The sequence below is a fragment of the Enhydra lutris genome, unplaced genomic scaffold (assembly GCF_002288905.1).
Source record: "Enhydra lutris kenyoni isolate GAN:26980312 unplaced genomic scaffold, ASM228890v2 scaffoldscaffold31, whole genome shotgun sequence".
Lineage (NCBI taxonomy): Eukaryota > Metazoa > Chordata > Mammalia > Carnivora > Mustelidae > Enhydra > Enhydra lutris.
The window spans coordinates 9,164,295-9,189,585 of NW_019154115.1; the positions used below are offsets into that span (position 1 = coordinate 9,164,295).

The 25,291-nt window shown below is 37.6% G+C and overlaps 1 protein-coding gene across 1 annotated transcript; it reads right to left on the bottom strand.

Annotated features, from left to right (window-relative positions):
• Positions 1-499: 499 nt before the first annotated feature.
• Positions 500-23,917, bottom strand: LOC111153285 (pygopus family PHD finger 1). Its single transcript, XM_022512215.1, has 3 exons — positions 23,650-23,917; positions 4,084-4,169; positions 500-3,062 (listed from the first exon to the last, which is right to left on the bottom strand). The coding sequence occupies exons 1-3, from the start codon at positions 23,696-23,698 to the stop codon at positions 1,938-1,940; spliced, it is 1,260 nt and encodes a 419-aa protein (XP_022367923.1). The 5' UTR covers positions 23,699-23,917; the 3' UTR covers positions 500-1,937.
• Between the last annotated feature and the right edge of the window lie 1,374 nt (positions 23,918-25,291).

Here is a 25,291-nt window from a genome sequence, read left to right on the forward strand (position 1 = left end):
CTAGTCACAGGTAAATGGAGAAAACCTTCTACTACCTTGTACCATATGAAATTGCTGTTTTTGTAGGTCAAAATTAAAACACTATTTAAAAAAATAAGTTTTATTTAATCAAAATATGCATCATGAGCATTAATAGTTTTCTTCTAGTAGGATATTAAATATTTCATTTTTATAAAATTTGTCATGTCTTCAACTATATAAATTGTTCATATCCCTCCAATTACTGTTTCTAAATTGGAGAACATGTTGTTTATTAAAAAAAGCTTCAAATGATGAAAAAGATGGTAGTTTGCTGGATAAAGGTCTGGTGACTATAATGGATATGACAAAATTTAAAATCCCAATTCAATTAATTTTGCTTTAGTGGCTTGTGGCATGCAAGGTCAAATGCTGTCATGTAAAAGTGTAGGCTCATGTTTATTAACCAAAGAATGTTTTTTTAATCAAGAGTTTCACGCACAATTTTAATTTCTTGGCGAGACACTGCTGCTGCTGCTGCTGCTGCTGCTGCTGCTGCTTCACTAGGGGTTAAACAGTAGTAATTAATTATTATTTTGCAGATCACTATGCGGCCTTCAGAACTTTTTTGGTCACAATGCTAATAATGGTGCAAGTTTGGGAGCTTCACCAACATCCAACCATTGTATGAATTGCTATCAATCCTCAAACAGTATCTTGTGGTGTATTTTGTTTGTTTTTTTGTGTGTGATTTTTTTGGTCACAGGTCACTGTTTTAAGTCTCAGCGAGTACACCTCTGTCTCTGTTCTTGATCATCGCCCAGGAGGATGTTCTTGAGTCCATCGTTACACTTTCCCCAGTCACAACAGAAACTCCTATCTACTTCAAGGCCTTGAAATTGTTGTTTGTAAGTTAGCTTTCACCCTGGCTCTTAATTGGTGTTTGCTCAAAATGGATTCTGATCTCCCCCGAGGCTTGTCTTTGAATCCAAATCCCCAGAACAAGATTTTTCAAACCACCACTGAGCAGGTCTCACCAGCTGAGCTTTCTAAGGCCAACTTGATGTTTCCACCTATGTCATGTGCAGTATGTCCTGGCTTCAAATCGTGTTAAAAGAAGTATTCGCAATTCTTCCGAAGATACTATGTTATTTATTTCTCTGGAAAACAATAACAAAACAACTCAATAATCAAAGGAAACTGAATGAAGAGCATACTACTATTGTAATTCTAAACAGCACAACTAGAAACATATTTCACTTCAACTCTACTAACTGTAGTCCTTTATCAACTCATCTAATAGTAGCAATTTCATGTGGTACAATCCACAACTTAATGAACAAATACTTACTAAGCATCTACTATATGCTAACATCTGTCTCATATCTGTATAAACAGATATCTTGAAAAGACTGAATTGAAAATAGGAAGTCACTAACTTCAAAGACCCTAGTGGGAAGAAATCTGGTAACATACGCTATTATTTTTTTTTAAACATCCATTAAAATGTATGCTTTCTTCCATGTTATAGCTATACATATTTTTTCCTCAAAACATGCCAAGTAGATCCTTGAAAGATTTTTTGAACCATTTAATGTAATATTAACAAAGTTCAGCTCTGCAATGTACATTTTTCAATGATTCTAACTTTCTAAAGTCAAAACTTGCCTACATTTGCTATATATTATTTTGAAGCTTCAAGAGGCTTTTTAATGTTTATGATTAACAACAACAACACCAACTAACATTTATTAGTATAGTACTTTCTAAAGCACCCCCATATACATTATTCTCATTTAAGATAGCAAACAAGGACAATATAAAATTTGCACTGGTAATGAAGTAGAATATTAACAAAAACTAAAAGGTAAATAATCTTTTTGTGTGTGCATTTAAAAAAATAATGTAAAACATTAAAATCCTGTGTCACTGAACCTCTGTAAGACGGGGGGAGGGGACCCTTTAGTTAATGCCAGTGATTAAGCATCACTGCCCACTGCAGGTGGACCAAAAGTCTCTCGAGTGCGCATCAACTGGACATCCTTGTCAGCCATACAGGTGTCACAGCCCCATACTGCTGAGGCCTCTGCAGTTAGGAGGCCATAAGCGGTTTCAGTCATTCCAGTGCAGATACGATGAAACCATTTCTGACAAGAGGCTTCACACAAGATGGCATCCTGATCATCATTCACTTCATTTGTACAAATTCCACAAGGATACACTGGGTCAGAAGAAGAATGGCCATGACGGCTTGGGTGAAGAGAGGATTTATTGCTTTTTTCAGTGGTGCAGGTATCTGGGGCACCTCTAGGTTGTCGCGGCTTATTCTGTGTCCCATTCGCATGGCTGTTATTTGTAGCTTCTGTGGTACTCGAACGGCTATTCTCTTGATTTACTGCATTATTTCGATTAACATTTTTTAATTCGATATTACTCTGATTCACTGTGTCATCCATATTTAAGTGAGGCGGATGAGCAGAGGAATTTTGATTAGTATTTTTGGTTGCTCCTTGACTAAAGTCTTGTTTTTGGGGTGGTGCTTTTGCTTGACTGAAAGTGTTTGGGGGAGGAATAAAAGAATGATTAGATTCTAATGGAGAAGGAAAATTTGCATTATTTCCAGGGACAAAGTTAGATGACAAGTCAGGGTTAGAAACTTGGTTAGCATTCTGTGGAGGAATCTGATTGAAGTTTTCAGCAGGATTTTGTCGAAAATGTTGATTAGGCATATTAACATTCTGACTTAGTGCATTATTATAGGATGGGTTTCCAAAGCTTGAATTATCATGTGGCCCAAAGTTAAAAGCATGAGGTCGATTAAAACCCATGCCCAAAGGATTCTGAGGAAATGGGTGTGGCTGATTCCTGAGTGAGTAAGGACCACAGTATGGGGAAGACATTCTTGGAGGTACGTGAGGTGGCATTCTGAATGTGCTATAGCCTCCAAAGCCAGGATAACCAGGGCCAAGATATGGATTTGATGAAGGTAGTGGTTTATAGGAAATAGTATTATAGTTGTCATCAAATGGATTAGCAGCCACTAGATGGTCAGAGTTTGGATTCGGTGGTGGAGCATACTCAGACAATGGAGGAAAAGAAGGCCCCTGAAATGAGAATGTAGAGTAAAGGACATGTTTCGATCAAAGAAGTTATTAAAACTGTTATCTTAACATATAACAACCTAGCTTTAATCAAATTTCTCTTGCTTTGTTTATGAAAATCTAATTCATTTGACCTTTCAATTCCAAATAGTTTTCATATTTAATTATATTTAATGATTAAAATGTGTAGACTTCTTTAAGAAAGGAAAGGAGGTATGATTTTCTGAGCTCAAACTCATTGTTACTTCAAATTCCAAAGGTATTTAAGCTTCAAAAGAAGCTTCATTATGTAACTTTCATTTAATATGCTTAACTGTAATTCTGGAACCTTTCACTTAAACCATAAAATTAAGTAACAATAAACAGGATCTAAGTTTTTTTGTTAGCTTAACTTCAGGGAGTAGCTATTAAAGTATTCCCCAAGCACTATGCTCTTGGCCTCAGAATGGAAAAATAAACTTCCAGTTTTAGTCACACTGGAAGTTTAACAGATGGTGGCCAAAATGGAAATAATCTGAATACACATCTTACTTTCTCGTAGTCTTTAAAATAGAAAGAGTGCTTCAAAATTATAAGGGATAAAAGCACAGAAGCCTGTTCTTATAATGGTTATCTAAGCACAGGTTATACACAAAAGATTCTTCCACCACGATCGCTTAATGACACGTAGGTACTACTGAATTACTGTTAACAGCTGAACACTACTTCAATGAAGTTAAACCTGTGTTCCCAGATTTTACAATCTTTTAGAACTACAGTTACCTATGGTTTTTAAGTTAGATTTAAGAACAAGCATTTTCATTTGTCTGCCTACACTTCTTTCCTGCAATACTCACTTTAGACCTATAGGCCAACAACAGCCACTAGTTGCAGAATTTAAAAAAAAAAAAAAAAAATCACTGCAGAATTCACGATTAGGTTATGAAGAGGATAGGAAACAAACCCATGACCAAATTTAAATTTACCTCATCAGATTGATCTTATCAGTGAACAAAAACCATTATTAAAGAAAATGTCAATTTACCTGTGTATTTGTCTTGCGTTTTTTCTTGTCAGGGCTTCCTAGTTGTACACCTGGTCCTCCTAACCCATCCAGTCCACTATCACCACCTTAAAAAATAATAATAATAACATTTCCATTTGTAACTAAAATCATTTTACATCTCTCACAGCAGTATCTATCATAACTACCTGTCAATATATGTTCTATTTTTATTAGATAAAAGCAATACCAAGCTTTAAAAAAAAAAAATCTCTGTTTTTTAAAAAGTCTTCCCCATAGTTTCAGCCAGAAACATTCATCTCTACTCCCACAGTAATTTTTATTATTCTTTCAGTGAGAAAGTCTCCATCCTACCCTTGAAGCTTTAGTCATCTGGTTTCTTATCCTTGAGGCAACCACCAGTTTTTGCTCTTTCAAAAGATAATCTAGAAAAATTCCAGCATAATATCTTTTGCGGGGAGTACAAAAACCATAGCATGCATACTATACAACAATGCTCTCTACACTTTGCTTTCTTCTTGGAAATCATTCCATGTGATTACATACAGAACTGCTCCATCACCTAATAACTGAGTAGTATTTCATGGTATAATTATACCATAATTCATTAAACTAGATCCTTCCCTACTGATGGATATTTAGGTTGTTTCCAAATCTTTGCTGTCTGCAATGAAAATCTCTGTATAGGTGTCTTAAATACATGTACAAATCATTCCTAGAACTGGAATTATGGCATTAAATTTTATGTGGCCTTTAAATTCTTAAAGGTACAACAATGTACATGAGTATTATTTTCTCAACAGTATACGATCAAGCAAAAGCAAAAGCCTGACCGTGAAGTAAAGAGGCTAAAAAAAGTTTATCAATATACAACACTGTGAATGAAATTAATGTCACTGATTTGTATGCTTAAAAATGGTTTAAGTGGAAAGTTTTATTTTATATATATTTTACCAAAATAAAAACTAGAAAGTACGGAGTTGACATGATCTGAAAATATCAACAGAATTTTTTTCTGCTGGGAAAACAATTATGGAGGATTCTGATCATTACAAAAGTAGACAGAAGAATAAAAGTATGTATACATACATAGATACACATTTGTAATAGATTCAGTGAGTTGACAATTAGAGGAGACATGCTCACATATGTGGATTCTGAGAAAGGGGGTATTTAAGCTGAGACTTAAAAGATAAAAATAAAAATAAATATAAAATTAAAAAATAAACTGAGACTTACAGGACAAAAAATCTCTCATTTAAACAGCCTAAGGAAGAGCCTCTAGGCAGAGAACAGCACATGTAAAGACTCTTAAGTAGAAAGAAGCCCGATGTGGGGCGCCTGGGTGGCTCAGTGGGTTAAAGCCTCTGCCTTCGGCTCAGATCATGATCTCAGGGTCCTGGGATCGAGCCCTGCATTGGGCTCTCTGCTCAGTGGGGAGCCTGCTTCCTCCTTTCTCTCTCTCTGCTTGCCTCTCTGCTTACTTGTGATCTGTCTGTCAAATAAATAAATAAAATCTTTAAAAAAGAAAAAAAAGAAAGAAGCACGATGTGTTTGAGAAATTTAAAAGAGGCCAGTGTGTGAAGGGACTCTGGAGAATGCCACTAAAAGAGGTTAAACAGATAGGCAGGGATCAGATCATTTAGAGCAGTGTGGACTGAATGTGTCCCCCCAAAATTCTTATTTTGAAGACCTACCCCACAGTATGCTGGTATTTGAATGTAGGGCCCTTGGGAGGTAATGAAGATTACCTCCGGTCATGAGGGTCAGGTCCTTTTGATGTGATTAGTGGCCTTAGGAGAAAGAAGAGTATGTTCTCCATCCTCCCTCTGGAGTACAAACACAGGAAAGGCCATGTGAGGACACAGGCAAGAAGGTGGGCATCTGCACACCAAAAAGAGAGCACTCACCAGGAAGTGAATTGGCTAGCACCTTAACCTTGGACTTTGCAGCCTCCAAACTGGGAAAATAAATTTCTGTTGTTTAAGCCACCCAGTCTACGATACTTTGGTCTTAAAGCCCAAGCAGACTAAGACACAAAGCCTTGTAGTTTATGCTAAGGAATCTGAATTTTATCTGAAGGACAGTGAATGATCACTTAAGGGTTATGAGCAGGAAAGTGATATGATTTAAGTTTTAAAAGTATTATATTAGCAACTGTGTTGAGAATGAATTGGTGATGGGACGGGGTAGAAGCAGGGAGACTAGTCTTTTACAATAATAGTTCAGGAAAAATAAATGGTACTTGGCAATAAAGAGAAATAAGTGTATTGGACAAAGACTCCCACCTAACAAAATGTGAAGCCAATTTCTCTAAGAGCTATTTAGAGAAGCTTATATACAACAAAGGTGAAAAAACTGACAAACTAACAAAATCCAGTAAGGATTCTGGATGTTAAATCAATATTTAAACATAAGAGTGCTTTTTATACACAAACTAAAACCAGTCATAAGATAGCGTAGAAGAAAAGTTTTCACTTACAGGAAAAAAACTAAACTAAATTAGCTAGCAATAAATTTTTAAAAATGCACAAGGTCAGTATAAATAAAAACTTTCAGAAGTTCTATATTGAGAGACACAGAGAAATACTTCTAATAATTGGAAAGGTATTCCCTGTTCTGGCTAGCCATCTAGAACAAAATAACATTGTTTTTTACCTCATTTATTATCCCAAACAGCCTTTTTGTGCCCTCCTCAGAGACATTAGCACCAGGCATTTGAGTTCCAAGCCTATGGGGCTCACCCTCAGAGTCCAGAGGCTTCAATACTAGAATAAGCAGCACCTCCTTCTCAGAGATCCGAGTTTAAACTCCACAGGGCCCTTCCGTGAATTTATATACTCTAATAATTCCAACTTCTTTCCTGTGGCCTTAGGAATGGTAGCTGCTTCCCACAGTCAACACCTCTGTGAAAACTTCAATATCCTATTTTGCCACTTCAGTTTAATGTCTGTTAACAATACCTTATATTACATTTTCTATTAAAAGTAACTGGTATGGTTTCTATCTCCTGAGTAGATCCCGACTGATACATATCTCAAGTGCCACCAGCCAGAAACTGTCATTACTAATAAGTTAACATCACATCATTCTACACATATAGCTTATTACCTCCTACCTACTGCTCCCTCTGTGAATACAGAGCAGTAGTAATAACTTTACAAAGATGGGGTACATTTTTAAATAACAGCATTAAATTTTAACATTTTTATAATGTAATAAAGGCAATAAGAAATGAATTAAACTATAGAATATGTTAAATATTTCTTTACCGTAAGAGAATTTTTTGGAAAGAATCCTCTAAGTCTAAAAGAAATCAAGGAAAACATTAAGTTGGAAAATGTATGTCTTTCCTCGATTTTAGATAGCATTGATTGAACTTTGAATAGTTAAGATAATATGGTATCACATCTTACTCTACTTTTTTCCATCCTGTTTCCCATCATCTACTTTTTCTATCTCTACATTCAATTCTTTATTTCAGCTAAATTTTCTTTTATCTCATCTTTGAATACATTTTCTGCTCTTTGTTGAGTGCTCTATTGGGGGGGCACTAATTATTATTATGCTAGAGGAATTTTTAGCCCCATATCTATTAGTTAGCTTTTCCAACTTTACTCTTTTTTAATATCTACTTAATCTATCTGTAGTTTTCCTATTTTCTTATTATGTAATTCATATGTTATCCATGTTATGTTCTTTATTTCTAATTTTTTTATTTGTTCTATAATTTGTTCTAGAATTGGTTTAGTCCTCGATTGGTTTCCTGAGATCTGCAATTTATATTTAATCTAATTTTGTTTTATTAATCATCCTGTCTTTGAACTCCTTCCTGCTCTTATTTTTGCTTTTGTTTTTTCATTTAAGTTTACCACTTAAAGTACATATGAGATCTTTCCTTCTGTCTTTTAGGTTATGGGTCTTCATCTTCTGCATGCTATTTCTTTCTTCTTCTTCTTCTTTTTTTTTTTTTTTTTGTTAATTCATTAGTTTCCTATAGTATATTTACATAGTTATGCTTTTATTTTTATCTTGCAATTCTGTCTAGATCTTTTATTTGCTCTTTTATTTAACATGGGTGACTTTCTGACTCTCTTTTATTTACATCTAAGATTACTTGGTTTTGGTGGTATGTTTTATCTATTGAGATAGTCATGTGATTTTTTTCCCCTTTAAACTATTTTAATGTTCAACTCAAAACTGACATTCCTGAAATAAAGCCAACTAACTCACTTTTATACAAATGTTATCATTTTTATGTGACTGGATATGCTGTTATCTCTTTAGAACACCTGCCTCTTCTAGCAAGATTAGTAAGAACCTCTTGTGTTTCCTTGGTACATCCAGGTTTTTAATTCTCACATTTTGTTAAATGCCCATCTACCTAGTTGGGGGGTGTAGTACCCCACTCACATGGGAGGTTTCCCTGGGTTCCTTAATTCAGTTTGTATCTGATAGAAACAGTCCTCTTTTTTTTTTTTTTTTTAACTTTTTGTTTCATTCATTTTTTTTTCTTGCACAAAAGAATGAGAAGATAAAGAACAGTCATTTAATTTCCTTCTATCCAGACTTGGGGTTATTAGTAAGAATTCTCAAAATTCTGTAAATTACTAATAGCTTCCAAGGGTAGAGACTGTCTTAGAAGCCTTAGTGCATTTTGCACTGTTTCAGAATTATGTTATTGGGCCTTTGTTTGCTGCTGTTGCTAAACATTTTTGCTCTTTTTCAAAAACAGCTTTCGTTCATTTTACTTAGAAATGGTTCTAAGTAAAATGGTTCATTTAAAAAGAGATTCTGTAAAGTAGTTCTGTTCTACCATCCCAATTTAGAAGTCTGTATTTGCCTATATCTATGTTCTTTCAGCTCAATCTTCATGACAAACCTAAGAGGTAGGTAAGTCATCTCCATTTTTTTTTTTTTTCATCTCCATTTTTTAAAGAAAGAAAAAAGAAATGGAATGTAAAGAAATCATACCACTGGTAAAAAGTAGCATAGAAATCTCAAACTAGGGTTTTGTTTCCTTTTGCTTTTAAGTTTTTGAATATATTCACAAGGTCATATAACCATTACTACTCTTTAATGCCAGAACATTATCATCACCCCATCATATACTCATTGGCAGTCATTTCCCAGTCCCCCTGGCCCTGGCAATCATGAATCTACTTATACATATTTGTCTATTCTGGATATGCCATATAAAAGGAATCATACAATATGTGGTTTTTTGTGTCTTGTTTCACTTAAACTAGAGTAATATTTTCAAGGTTTATCCATGTTATAGTATGTATTATTTCCTTTTTCTGGCTGAATAATATTCCCTTGTATGGATATACCACATTACATTTATCCATTGATCAGCTGGTGAACAATTTGGGTTGTTTCTACTTTTTGGCTATTAAGAATAATGCTGTTATGAGTACTTATGTACAAGTTTTTATATAACATATGTTTTCAATTCTCTTGGGTATATATCTGGTAATAGAATCTCTGGGCAGTATGGTATCTCTTAAGTTTAACATTTTGAAGAACTGCCCTACTGCCTTCTATAGCAGCTACACCATTCTACATTCCCACCCGGTAAGTCTAAGGGTCCAATTTCCTCACATCCTCCCCAACACTTATTTTGTTTCTTTTTAATTTTTTTTTTTTTAAGATTTATTTGAGAGAAAGAGCGGGGGTATGGGCAGAGAGAGGGAGAGAATCTAAAGCAGACTCCTGGCTAAGCACAGAGCTTGATGCAGGGCAGAATCTCATAACTCTGAGATCAGAACCTGAGTAGAAACCAAGACTCCGATGCTCAACTGACTGACTCTCCTCTGCTTGTATTTTAAATGTAGCCATTCTAGAAAGTATAAACAGGTATCTCTTTGCGGTTTTAACTTGCATTTTCAAAATTACTAGTGACGTTGAACACCTTTTCATATACTTATTGATCATCTATACATATTTTTCCTTTGAAGAAATGCCTACTCCAGTCACTTGTCTATTTTTCAGTAAAGCTGTTTATCTTTTTTGTTAGGTTGTAAGAATTCTATATGTATTCTGGATACTAGACTGTTATCAGTTATAAGATTTGCAAAGATTTTCTTCCAATCCGTGGGATGTCTTTTCACTTTAATAGTGTCCTCTGACACATGTAAGTTTTTAATTTTGATGAACTCCAATTTATCTTTCTTTCTTTTGGTTGTCTGGGTAAACCTAGATTATATACTTCTAAGATACTAGTTTGCCTCCCTAAAATCTTACAAACATACTGTCTTCCTCAGTGGACCACAAAAGACAAAAATGAAAACTTCAGGTTCAAACTAAAGGAACCCCTATTTTAAATTCTTTGATGTGGTAGTAATCCCATTTCAGTAGATGGTAAGTAAAGAACTAACTGTGAGATTCAATCCACCCCTCAAAGTCATTGATTTAAAATTTCATGGTTCAGATATAACTGAATCTATTACTAATTTATAACTATTCAGCACCCTATATAAAGTGAATTGATGATCCCATATTAACAAATCGTATCCACTTTCCCTTAACAGTATATACTGACATGCTGAGCCAAGAAATGTGTTTTTCTCAAATACGAATACCTAGAAATTCTGATGGGTGTCGTAGAGAAAAAGAATCAGCAATGATTTTAGAGGTCAAATAATAAAGTGGTTATATAAATAAACAAAGGTACCAAACAACAAAGTCCTGTATTTCCTAACATCTGTCATGGATATTTCATTATAACAAAAATATAAAAAGAAAACTGCAATTCCTAAAAATAAAAACAATTACTATTAATTTAGTCTCTAATCTCCAATCTAGAATATATAAATTCTCACTCAGAGCATTAAGAATACTGAATAACTATAATTTTACAATTAAATGTTGCAATTTAAAGATGGACAGAAAGTACTTTTAATTAATGGTATGTACATCTCTGTTCACTTTCCAAAAATTTAATAACAATTACTTGTATTCACTGTAAGACAAGGCTTTGACATTTGCAACTATTTAAATAAACATTATTTTCAAGTAATCTGTGAGTAAAACCACCTTAAATTCTTTTAGAAACTGACTTCTATGGTATTAATTTTTTATTTAAGAGTATAACATTTCCCTCCATAAAGCAAATCTTCAAGTTCCACTGGTGTTTGTTGCTCCATTTATTGTTCATCTAAAGAGTGAACTATATAACATTTTCAATGGTTCTGACACTTGGCCTTACCTGGGTCCTTCCTCCTGCTACCTGTAATACTGGTAGTTCTCAGTGAGGTAATCATTGCGTTAGATCAGAATCATAGACCTAAGGCCTAATTAGACTACAAGCTACCAAGAATTTTCATGATTCTCACTCTTTAAAAATAGTGAAAGGTCAGAATCCAAGGAACAGGAAAGTAGTGGCTGTAGAGCTAGTCGATTACATTACCCTAAGAACTTTTGGTACCAAAGCTTCTTTCCAGCTGCTCTATAATCCAGAGGCTGCTAACTGCAAGTAAATCACTACTCAGTCAGGAGCTGAGAGCTGTGGGGCAGAGAACCAAGAAAAAGGAAACTGTCAAAGCTCATTGTTAACACTGGCCACTGTTATACTTTTAATCTGTTAATACTTGAATCTCTTTATCTCATCTCTTCACTCCTACCTGCCCAGTGACCTCTGAATTCACAAGAGGAAAAGACATGCGAAAGGGTGAAGACAAAAACGGAAAAAAGAAGCCTCTCTCATCTTAAGAAAGCAAAGAAATTTTATCTCTGTAGATATTATCACCCTACATTATGCCACTCAATCTCAATTAAACGAAATAATTATCTTATCTCTCTTTTACCCTTTAAACTTTATCTGGAGCTGGAAGTTGAAGTATATGCCTCTTCATAGTCTTATTGGAGAGTGTCATCTATTAAACAAGGCAATTTTTTCCCATCTAAAGAATCTACAAGTTATTCTTTTATATGAAATCTATTGGAAGTATAGTTATTTTTTCTATTTATAATTTTTATTTTTATAAACTATGGATTATTTGCTTTAGGGCTTTTATATATTTTTGTTCTAATTACATTATATATTATATATATTCCACCTTTTTATTTCTTCTATTAAAGAATCTATTTCAGCCTCAAGTCCTTAAAAAGGAAGTGAGGGTATTGTTCTGTACACTAGATAGTGGTATGCCTTTTATGTCATGTAAATTTTCATTTTTTAACTTCACATTTTGTAAAAACTGGAGGGAATCAACAGTAGATTAGAGGATGCAGAAGAATGGATCAGTAATCTAGAAGATAGGGTCATGGAAAGAGCCCAACATGAATAGCAAAAAGAAAAAATAACTTTTTTTTAGATTTTACTTATCTATTTGACAGAGAGAGACACAGTGAGAGAGGGAACAAAGCAGGGGGAGTGGGAGAGGGAGAAGCAGGCTTCCTGCCGAGCACTGAGCCCGATGTGGGGCTCGATCCCAGGACTCTGGGATCATGACCTGAGCCCAAGGCAGACGCTTAACAACTAAGCCACCCAGGCACCCCAAGAAAAGTGATTTTTTTAAAAAATGAGGATAGGTTAAAGGAGCTCTTGGACAATATCAAGAGAACAAACATTTGCATTACAAGGGTCCCCAAAGGAGGAGAGAGAAAAAAGGGGACAGAAAACTTATTTGAAGAAATAATAGCTGAAAACTTCCCCAGCCACAGGGAAGGAAACAGACATCCAGCTTCAGTAATGCTAGAATCCCAAACAAGATGAATTCCAAGAAGTCCACACAATGACATATAATAATTAAAATATCAGAGATTAAAGATAATTTTAAAAGCAGCAAGAGAAAAGAAAATGGTTATATACAAGAGAAATCCCATAAATCTATCAGCTGATTTTTTAACAGAAATTTTGCAGGCCAAAAGAGAGAAGTATTATCCATTCAAAGTGATGAAAGGAAAAACCTACAACCAGGAATACTCTAGCCAGCAAGATTATCATTCAGAAATTCAGAATTCAGGAGAGATAAAGTTTCCCAGAAACATAAATGTTAAAGGAGTTCATCACCACTAAGCTAGCCTTATGAAAATTGTTAAAGGGACTTCTCTAAATGGAAAAGAAAAGGCCATAATTAAAGTAAGAAAATTATGGGGTGTCTACATGGCTCAGTTGATTAAGTGTCTAACACCACAGAAATGCAAGGAATTATAAGAGACTACTTCAAAAATTTATATGCAACAAGCTTGACAACCTAGAATGGTTAAGTTCTAAAAACAACCAACATTCCAAAACTAAATCAAAAAGAAATAAAAAATCTGAACACAGACCAATTATTAGTAATGAAAATGAACTGGTAATCAAAAAAACTTCCAAAAAACAAAAGCTCAGGAACAGATGGATTCACAGGTGAGTTCTACCAAAGAAGAGTTAACACCTATTCTCCTCAAACTATTCCAAAAAAATAGAAGGAAAATTTTCAAACACATTCTATAAGGCCTACATGATCCTGATACCAAAACCAAACATGACACAAACAAAACAAAACAAAACACAATTACAAATTACAATTACAGTTGGTATCACCAATGAGTACAGATGCAGAATATTAGCAAACCACATTCAATAATATATTGAAAGGATCACTTACCACCAAGAATCGTTCAACATCTGCAAAGCAATCAACATGGTACACCACACTAACAAAATGAAGGGTAAAAACCATACAATCATCTCAGTAGATACAGAAAAAGGATTTGACAGAATTCAACATCTTTCATGATATAAACCTTCAACAAGGTGGGTTTAGAGGGAACATACCTCAACATAATAAAGGCCATATATAACAAACCCAAAGCTAACATCATACTCAACGATGAAAAACTGAGAGCTTTCCTCTAAGATCAGGAAAAAGACAAGGTTGTCTACTCTCACTGCTTTTATTCAACGTAGTACTGGACATTCCAGCCATAGCAGTCAGACAAGAAAAAGAAATAAAAGGCATCCACATTGGTAGAGAAGAAGTTAAACCATCACTATTTGCAGATAATATGTAATACTATACATGGAAAACCTTAGAGACTCCACCAAAAATCTATTAGAAGTAACAAATGAACTCAGTATAGTTGCAGGATACGAAATTAATACTCAGAAATCAGTTGTGTTCCTATACACTAATAACGAAGTAGCAGAAAAATGAAAACAACCGAACAACAAAAATGAAGAAAATAATTCCATTTACAACTGTACCAAAAAGAATAAAATACCAGGAATAAATTTAACAAAGGAGGTGAAAGATGTTTACTCTGAAAATTATAAAACATTGTTGAAAAAAACTGAAGATAACACAAACAAATGGCAAGATACTCACGCTCATGGATGGAAGACTTAATATTGTTACAATGTCCATACTACCTAAGGCAACAACAGATGCAATGCAATCCCAATCAAAATACCAATAGCATTTTTTGGAGAATTACAACAAATAATCCCCAAAACTGTATGGAACCACAAAAGAGCCTAAACAGCCAAAGTAACCTTGAATAAGGAGAACAAAGCTAGAGGTATCATAATCCCAGATTTCAAGCTATACTAAAATAGCTGTGGTAATCAAAACAATATGGCACTGGCACTAAAACAGACACAAAGATCAACAGAATAGAATAGAGTTTAGAAATAAACCCATGCTAATATGGCCAAATACTGTAAGCAAAGGAGGCAAGAATACGTAATGGTAAAAAAAACAGTGTCTTCAATGGCTGCATGGGTGACTCAGTTGGTTGAGTGAGAGCCTCTTGATTTTAGCTCAGGTCATGATTTCAGCATTGTGGGATCAAGCCCTGTGTAGGGCTCCACACTCAGCAGAGAGTTTGCTTGAGATTCCGCCCCCCACCCCCGCCGCCGCACCTCTCCCATTCACACTCTCTTTCTCTCAAATAAATAAATAAATAAATCTTTTCTAAAAATAAAATAGTCTTGCAATAAATGGTGCTGGGAAAACTGAGGACAACTACATAAAAAATAATGAAATGGGGTCACTTTCTCACATCATACACAAAACAAATTTAAAATGGATTAAAACCTAAATGTGAGACCTGAATCCACAAAACTCCTAGAAGAAAACAGATAGCAATTCTTTGATATCAACATTTCTCTAGATATGCCTCCTAAAGCAAGGGAAACAAAAGCAAAAATAAACTATTGAGACTACACCAAAATAAAAAACCTTTCACACAGTGTAGGAAACCATCAACAAAAGGAAAAGATAACCTACTGAATGGGAGGAGATACTCACAGATGACATATCTCATAAGGGCTTAATATTATAAATAAAGAACCTACACAACTCATAACAAAACTCAATAACAAAAAAACCCCGGAGAAGCTGATTTAAAAATGGATAGATGACATGAACGTTTTGCCAAAGGAGACATATATATGGCCAACAGACACACGAAAAGATGCTCTATATCACTAATCATCAGGGAAACACAAATCAAAACCACAATGAGATATCACCTTACACTTGTCAGGATGTTTAGTATCAAAGAGACAAGAAATAAGTATTGACAAGGATTCAGGAACCCTTGGGTCCTACTGGTGGTAATACAAATTGTTGCAGCCACTATGGAAAACACTATGGAAGTTTCCTAAAAATTTAAAAATAGAAATACCATATGATCCATTAATTCCACTACTGAGTGTTTAGTCAAAGAAAACAAAAACACTAATCTGAAAAAACATACGCACCCTTATGTTTACTGCAGCATTATTTACAATAGCCAAAATACAGAAGCAACCTAAGTGTCCACTGCTGGATGAATGCATAAAGAAGATGGGATATGGACACACACACACAAACACACACACACACACACACATACACACACACACACACACTCCCCACACCGGAATATCACTCAGCCATAAAAAAGAATGAGATCTTGCCATTTAGGACAGCATGTGTGGACCTAGAGGGCATTATGCTAAGTGAAGTAAGCCAGACAGAGAAAAGCAAATACCATGCAATTTCACTTTTATGTGGAATCTAAAAAACAAAACAAACAAGAAAAACAGAAACAGACCCATAAAATCAGAGAAAAAACTGGTGGTTGGCAGAGGGTGGGGGGGAGGGAAAAGTGGATGAAGGGGAGTGGGAGACTCAGGCTTCCAGTTATGTAATGAATAAGTCTGGGGGATAAAACGTCAACATAGGGAATATAGTCAACAAGAGGATTGTAATAGCAAAATATGGTAACAGATGGTAGCTACACTTGTAGTGAAAATAGTGTAATGTGTAGAGTTGTCAAATTACTATGTTGTACACCTGAAACTAATGTAACACTGTGTCAACTATATTCCATAATTTTTTTTATATTTTACATTTTTCCCTTCAAAAACAGCTTTACTTCAAAAGTAGTTCAAATAAGTATGCATTCTAATTACTATGCTGATTAAATGACAGAAACCAAGTCTCCGTCCCTTCCCAAAAATTTACGTGTTGACCTCCTAATACTCAGTTTGATGGTACTTGGAGAAGGGGGTGTGGGAGGTGACTAGTCCCTGCCTTAATGAATGGAATTAGTGTCCTTATAAAACAAACCTGGGAGAGCTCCTTTGGCTCTCCTAGCATCCAGAATTGTGCCCAATAAATTGCCACCCAGTCCATGGTATTCTGTTACAGCAGCCTGAACTGACTAGGCAGTGCTTAACTATACTGCCTGGCACAAAGTGGACCCTCCAATATTAGTTTTCATTTTGCTCTCCTTTCAACTAAACTATACCATAATCTCACTTCATTTCAGTTTCTATAGTATTTAATGCCCTATCAAAAGATCTCGTATCAAGCATTGTTAACACATTCACTGGAAAATATCAATTTTTCATAATAGCACAGAAGTCTGGGATATAATGTCAGTTTATTCCATCATTTACTATGGATGTGAACATCTTAACTAATAGCTTTGCCTTCACCTGAAACATGCACTTCTGTAACACTGGTCTCTACCATTGAAAGAAAATATGATTAATTTATATGTCAATACAGTATTATAAGAAATGGCCTTGGAAGGGAGGGGGGTGGGAGGATGGGTGAGCCTGGTGGTGGGTATTAAGGAGGGTACGTATTGCACGGAGCACTGCATGTGGTGCATAAACAATGAATCTTGGAACACAAAAAAAATTAAATTAAAAAAAAATGACCTTATATGATTGAAATGAAAATGCCATTATACTCTTTTAGAATGTAAGGCAGAAAATGTCTGCCATGTGATGCTCAGAGCCAAGATCAATCTGGGCATGTAATAAATATTAAATTCTGAAAACCCTCAACCTCTGTGATTTAAGGTTCCAAATATTTGTGGTTCCTGTACCACCTGTTCTCCCCAGACTAATGATCTTTGTATCACTGAGGTGCATGAGGTTTAAAGTTGCTAATGGATATAAACTTATAGGAGGGTGGGTGGATAGCACTCATGTGTGAAGCTGACTCTATACAATAATACCTCTAATAATAAACTTATTTTATGAACAAAGTCAACCAAATTTTTTAACAAAAACTTCAAAAATAAAGAAGAAAAAAACCGCAAATATTCATAAAAATCACATAATAAACAGCTTATACCTTTCTGTTTCAGCAAAATTGTGAAATATGAGGGGTTTCTGCTTTTATAATTTTTTTTAGTTCACTGTCTTTCCATAAAGGGAGAGAACCTTTATTTCTCTTCCATTCATATCCACTCCTAATCAAAACAAGAAAAAATATGCTGTCTTTTACTTATTAATTGATTAAATATACCTAAAAGTGAATGTTGGTCACATTACTTGTTATATTTTAGAATGTGTATTTTAGAATGTATATTCTATTTCTGATTTTAAAAGTAAACAGATAACTTCAAAAAATAATAATTCCTCCCCATAAGGATCCCATAATCTAGAGAAAACAATTTTTTTCTTTCTTTTTTTGGAATTCTTAAATTTTATGCGATGAATATTATGATAGACATGAGCACAGGATGTGGAGGGAACATAAGGAGGTCCCATCTAATTTTGACTGAGGGAGGAATATCAGAAAAGACATCCTGGGAGGTTTCAACAAAGCTGAGGCCGTGAGGATGGGTATTCTACCAAAGGTGAGGAAAAAAGAGGGCAAGCCTAGCAGACAGAACAGAATGTGCGAGAAAGGTTTAAAGGCAAGAGAAACCATGAGAACCTCTAGAAAGGGAATGTGATTATCTCACACCTGGACAGGAGACCGTTTCATGGAATATGAAGGATAGAGAACTGAGGGGTAGGCCTGGATCAAGTGAAAAAAGAGCCAATATAAGAAGGTTGGATTTTTATCCAAAGATAATGGGGAACAACTAAAGAGTTTTACCATTAAAAAAAAAAAAAAAAAGAGTAATATGACTGAATTGTGTTTTCTAGCACACTGGCAATGGAACACAGTTAACTAAGACTTTCAGCCATAGAGTTTAGCTCTAGCTTTGTCACTTACTAGCTAGGTAAACTTGAATGTTATTTAACCACACAGTACTTGACCTTTCTGAGCTTTAGTCAGTCAACTGTAAACCTAGAATGATAGTAACATCTAACTCAAAAGGTTCTTGAGAGGTTTAAACAAGACATCCATTTAAAACAATTAACAAACTGCCTGGTAAGTACTCAATAGATAGTAGTTATTAATCATCAGCAGTAGCAATGTGGAAAATGGATTAAGAGGGACAAAACGGGAGGCCAGGAAACCAGTGAGAGGCCTATGATAATAATCAAAAAGATAAAGTCTAAACTAAAGAAGTGGTTATAGAAAAGTCAAGGAGATGGTGGGTTCAAAACGTGGAAAGGAGACAGATATTCTAGGACTTTGGGAAAGTATTGGCTGGGAGTGGAAGATGGGTTTGGGTCACTGGATAAATGATGTTCACCAAGACAGGGAGTGTGGGAGGAAGAGCACAATGGACATCTCACAGATAAATACATTTCAATCAACAGACTAAAAACAAAATTCATTTATCTTCCCCTCATAAATCTTTTCTTCCTTTTATACTTCTGTGACACTCTCCTCTTTCGGTTTTTTCCTTCTACCTCTCGGGCTACTCTTTCACATTCTGTTTTTCAGAGTCCTCTTTTCACCCTTTGTCTTCTAAATACTAGTTTCAAAGTTGCTTTTCTCACTGCTTTTCTCTTCTCACTTTTCACTGTCCCGAGTGAGTTATCTACTCCCAAGGCATCAATTAGTTTACTTGTTTACTGATAACTTCCAGATCTCTATTTCTGGCTCAGCCCACTTTCCTCAGTTCCAAACCATGTATATCCATTGTGCACACTGAAACACCTCAGGGGGATATTCATGCAAGGTGTTGAAAATCAAACTACTTTCCTGATAATGTTTAGCCTTTATATGTACCAATTAAAAAATAAAACAGCAAACCCCCCTAAAATCTTTCCTTTAGACTTCAATTGGCTCCTCCCCTCCACTTTATGACTACCTAAATTAAGTTTCATCTCCAGTCTGAATCCAAATCCTCCATACACTCACTCAACATGGCCTACAAGTATATTTTTACTACTTTTATGGTATCTCTATGCTATTATCCCATTCTAAACCACATCCCAACATCTCCAATGTCATGCCTAACTCTGGTTAAAAACACTTCATCTGGAATGAATGCTCAACTTCCTTCTTCATCTCTAAATTTCTTTCTTCACTCTCTTTTTTTCTCCATGACTACCTCTTCATTTCATTCTATTTCCCTTCTTTCATCTGCAGAGATGTGACTTATGAGAAAGAAGCCTTTTCTGTCTCACCTCTAGCTTCCCACATTGAATGCTTAGCACATGGTACATATTCAAAAACATGTATTGAATGTTTTATTAATGAATTATCCTCTCTTCTGATGTTTTTCAGTTTCTCCCCTCTCAGGTTCTTCTGTAAGTCTTCCAGTATGTTTGTCTATCTTCAAAGAAAAAAAAAAAAAGACACTTTCTCTTAATTGTATCCTTCCAACCTACTGGCTATGTCTTTCTGTCTACCACCATGCTTCTTTACATCACATTTTTATCACTCAATTTTTACTACTTGAAAATGTGTTTTTTTCCCAGAAGTGCCTTTTTAAAACCACTGCTGACTTACTAAACCTTTTTCTCATCCCCATTGTCCTTGCTGCTTTTTCTACATCATTTCCACAAAGGAACACTCACTGCTTCTTAGAACACTTAGAACACTTCTTAGAACACTTCTCCAGAAGGCATTCCTTGATTCCCTTAAAGATAGGTTATAGGTTCCATTATTTCCTATAGACGATCACAGCACTTCTCATGCTGTTTCTAACTACTTATTTGTCTGCATCCTAAAGACTTCTTGAAAACAGTATTATGTCTTCCTAATCAATATTTCCACTGTCTAGTGCTATGACTGCTCAATAAATATTTGCTGAATAAATGAATTGATATTGTGATCAGATCAACACCTAAGAGTTCTGAGAATACTGCATAATGGGAATATTGGTTAAAATAAGGATGACAGGTAACATTTTAAGAGAATAGACGATCAAAAATCAGCATAAATATATGAATGAGTTACTTCATGTATTCACTCATTCATTCATTTGGCATATATTGCAGGCAAAACAATGAGGGGAGAAATAGTAAGATAACCAAGATATTGTACCTATCTTCATGGATCTTTCTTATAATCAAGGGCTGAGGGGCTGAGGATGGTAACAACTGGTAGAAAATAAGAGTAAGATACATTGCCACTAAATAGCAATTCTGAATCTAATATTAAAATATCAGGACAGGTTTAGAAGACCCCCAAATCAGCTTCCTCTTGTCCACTCACCTTTTCAATCTAGGTCTACCATCACTGGGTCTCAAACCTTAGTAGGCATAAGGAACACAAGGGATCTTGTTAAAGATGTAGAGAAATCACCCAGAAATTCTGATTCTGTGGGCCCAGAAACCTACATTTTTAATAAATATCCCAGGGGATATGATACTTTTGGTCTACAAAGCATACTACTGTAAAGTCCTTAGTCATGTTGTCATAATTTTGTCATATCTGAGTTCCATCTGTGACACTGTTTGTTTAAATTTCTTCAAATTTAAATTGTGTGTATCTTAGCCTTAAACTAAACAAGAGGTTTGATGACTTATATTTTTTATAATACACATGAAACAAACACATAACTATTTAAAAGTCTGTCTGTATACATTGGTAGATGGTAAACAGTTTAAGAAGCACTGTTCACAGTTTGTATTCTGCAAAGACCACATCCTGCATGTCTTAGGATATAAATTACAACAAAAAGTGCAGAGCAGTCAAGTTCAGCTGAATTGTGTTTCAGAATCACTCATATAGATATTCTGGTACCTTTTATAAAATAATCCAAAATATTTTAAAAATTAATGTTATAGTCACTACAAAGTGACTTATTATAAAAACTCCTCCTCATTTTGATTTTTCATTTTGAAAAGTGCTTTCTTTGCCTTTTATTCTGGTATTTAACTTGCAGAATATTCTTGAGCTGACACCTGAGCTGACTACACACAGCTAAGGCACCAAACTTAAAAGCAGTAGCTGGAACAAAATAAAGATAGATCTGTGCTCTTGATCTACAGTAAAATATCCATCCATTTTATTTAAAATTACATTTGGTTAAGACTGATAAACCTGAGAACTATCTTTCTTTTCCTTCAACGCCAAAGTAATTTATAATAATCGGCAAAATAATATGGCAAAAATATCAGAGGAATAACTGTATTTCAGAAAGGTCTATTCCTTAAAGGGTTTGGCAACTCAAAACCACAAACAGAAAAGGAAGCTGCAATAGAAAACCTATGCTGGTATTAAACCTTAAAAACAATATTCTGCTCTAAATTATGTTTTTGCTTAAATGGCTAAGAAAATCAATCTCTACCTAAATACACAAGTGATGTCTTTTGGATCATCAACACATTGTTACTGTGTTACAATCCGGTTCTCTAGGATTAATCTCTAGTCACATGGAACAAAAACATAGACGAATGACTGTGGTTCTTGATCTCTACATCTCTTAAGTCAATTGGAAATTTACCTTACTACTTACTGATTTATAAAGCACTTTATCCTGTTTGGATGAAAGGATTATTGCAGTAGCTTCCTAACTAGCTTTCCAGCCTCACCCCAGTCTATTCTCCACAGGGCAGCCAGAGAAACCCTGTTAAAAATATAATTCCTGGGGTGCCTGGGTGGCTTAGTCAGTTAAGTGTCTGCCTTGGGCTCAGGTCATGATCTCAGAGTCCTGAATTGAGCCCCTGCTCAGCGGGGAGTCTGCTTCTCCCTCTCCTTCTGCCCCTCCTCCCCTTGTGCGCATGCATGCCCTCTCAAATAAATAATATATATATACCTCTTCTCACCTTTTCTCCTCAGCTCATACTACTCTCCCTTTGCTCACTCTCTGCTGGTTACCATAACTTCTTTGCTGTTCCTTGAATACACTCAGCAAGTTCCAGACCCAGGGCCTTTGCACTCGCTGTTCCTTTCGCTGTGACTGCTCTTCCCACGCATACCCATACGGCTCTGGTCTATCACTTCCTTTGGTCCTGGCTCAAACATCTTCCAGATCAGTCCTCTTACACATAACCTATACCTCTCCACCTCTTATGTATTTCCTAACCACTTTACCTGCTTTGTTTATCTCCAGAGCACTTACTATCTGACATTCTATATCTTTCGTTCATTATCTCTTTAGAGTGTGAACTGCTACCCGGTGAGGACTCTCCCTGCTTTGTTCACCGTTGTACCCGAGTGCCAAGAACAGTGCACAGCACACAGTACATGTTCAATAAATATTTGCTTAATGAACAGTGTTATTTCAACTTTGGGACTTTCAGCCTTAACCCCATTTAGAGTTGAAAATAAAAGCTGGAGGATATCCCCCAAATTTCCAGCCGCTATTTGGCATCTGTGAACTTACACGCATTATCTTTTGTCTGGTACGGCGTTCCCTCCGATTTTTCTTCGATAGTAAGGCAGCAGGAAATTTCCTAACTAGTGTGCAAGGAAGACGCAAACCAATCACGTATAAAATTGATTTTAGGTGATTTGATTCTTATCCATAAGCCCATAAAGAAAATGCCTTTTGAATTTATATAGTGTCTCCTCTTCAATCCAAGGAAAATAACGCTGTATATTTGTTGCCTTTGAGGGTGGGAAGGGGGCTGGGAGAGACGCGAAGGCCCGGTACACCTTCCTCAAAGCGTCAACTCTTGAGCAGCCCAACTTACTTTTTGGGGGGTGGGCATCGTTCGTGGTCTCTGTCGGGGAGGGGGTGTTTCTTTCTCACCCTTCGAGGTGTCTATTGTGCTGTCTTGCGAACGAGCTAAGGTGGGAGACGAGCGGGGTACGTAGGGATGCTGAGCGCGGCTTCAACTGCCGCCTCACACAAAGTCGGAGGCGAGGGCTCCGCGCGGGTGTCTGGGGCGAGCGGGCTCCGGGGCCGCGCGCCTCGAAACGCAGCCTCGGCCCCGGGGCGCAGGCGGGACGCGCGGGCTGCGCGGAGTTAGGCCCGGACAGAGCCCCGTGGCCTCCCAGCGGCCGGGCACGCGGCCCCCGCGCACCCCACTCACCCCGAATCCCCCAATCCCGTGCCCTTCCCGGTTACCTCGAACTCTCTTCAGCGAAATGGGATCCTTCTCCTGTTCTGCTGACATTACAGACCGCAAAGCATGACTCCCCCCCAGGCCGCGGGAATTCGGTCTCTTTGATGCTGCGGCGGCGGCTCCTCCTCCTCGCGGGGCCGCTGCGGCTGCGAGGCGAGCCTCCGAGCCGAGGCGCGGCCGAGGGCGGCGGGGACGCGGGCCGACTTTGCAAAGTTTGGGAGGAAGACGAGGCCTCGGGGCGGCCGGGCGGTGTGCGGGGGCTGGCCGAGCTCAGCGGCGGCGGCCGGGAGCGCGGCCTGGGGGCGGCCCCCCGCCCGGGGCCGGCATGTGCGGAGGACTAGTGCGCCGCCGCCGCCGCCTCCTCCCACTCCTTCTTCCTCGCCGCCGCCGCCTCGGGAGCCGCTGACAGGGGAGGCAGGAGGCGGGTGGCCGGGCCCTGGCGGCGCACTCACAGCGCCCTCTGAGGAGGAGGTCTGCGCTCTCGCCGCTCCCGAGTCGCAGACACAAAAGCCCCCAGCCTGGAGCCGCCTGCAAAACCCGCTCTGGGGCGGGCGAGGGACGTGGCGCGGCCCCGCGGCTTCCCCGCCCTGAGCTCCCCAGCTCCGCGCGGGGACGGACTTCGGGGGGGCGGGGGCCGCTGCTTGGTCCCGCGGCGCCCGCCGCCGCTGCCGTCTCGCGCTCCGCCTCGGCCCAGCCCCCACGGCCCGCGCGCGCCTCTCGCTCCGCGCCGGGACTCGCGGGCCCGCGGCTCTCGCAGCCGGGGCGGGCCGTCGCGCGCCGAGGGGCCGCCCCGCCCAGCCCAGCGCCTGGCCTCCCCCGCCGCCCCGCCGGGCCTGAGGACGTTCGGCTCTGCGGCTGGCCAACCCGGGCCACGCTCCTATGAGGAAATGGCATCTCCGAACTTCGTCGGAGGCCACAGCAAGCATCTTGGCCTCGCAGCCAGGGATCTGAAAGAGAAACGTAGGATCCGAGAAAACTTTGTAAGCGGGAGCTGGAGAGTTCTCAGCCGGCGTGTGGAGATCCACATTCTCAGGCTCCGTGTCCTTGGTCTGGACACCTGTTTGTTGAATGCCCTAACTTCAAGTTTTAATGACTCAACTCTTCAAGAAAGAGCGATGAAGAATTTCATACAAGAAAGGAGGATGGGTGGGAGCGGTGAGAAGACTGGACCTGATTTAGACGTTACATTTTAGGAGAAGGAACACCAGTGTGATTTGTACGTTAGATTTGATCACTGATTCACATCCATCAATTGGGCTGTGTGTCCTGAGGCAACCCAGGTGACCTCTCTGAGTCTCAGACTTAGGATCTTTAAAAGCCAGTGGGGCTGCATCTCTGAGGTCCCTTCTAGTGCTGACATTCTTTGACTTACTTTTACAAAACTTGTCCCTATTTGTTAGGTTTTCCAGTAATCCCACTAAAGAGAATCCGTAGGTGCAGGCTCTAATCTTCAATCAGGTGAGACAGTGGGCTTATTTTGATGTTAGTATCACTGAAAAGTACTCATTAATCATATGAGGACTAACTCCAAAAGGAGTGTCATCCCTCCTGAGACTAGACTCAAAACTCACTCAGCTACACATACAGTATCAGAAAGAACAGAAGTAAACGAAGCCAATGGATAGTCTTAGCAACTACATAACA

Bases quoted from the DNA above. Each gene is read 5' to 3' on its own strand.
- LOC111153285 (XM_022512215.1), bottom strand. From the start codon at position 23,698: ATGTCAGCAGAACAGGAGAAGGATCCCATTTCGCTGAAGAGAGTTCGA. The intron at 4,170-23,649 runs GTAACCGGGAAG...TTATTTTTTAAG, and splicing joins TTCGCTGAAGAGAGTTCGAG to GTGGTGATAGTGGACTGGAT. The intron at 3,063-4,083 runs GTAAATTGACAT...TTCTCATTTCAG, and splicing joins AACGCAAGACAAATACACAG to GGGCCTTCTTTTCCTCCATT.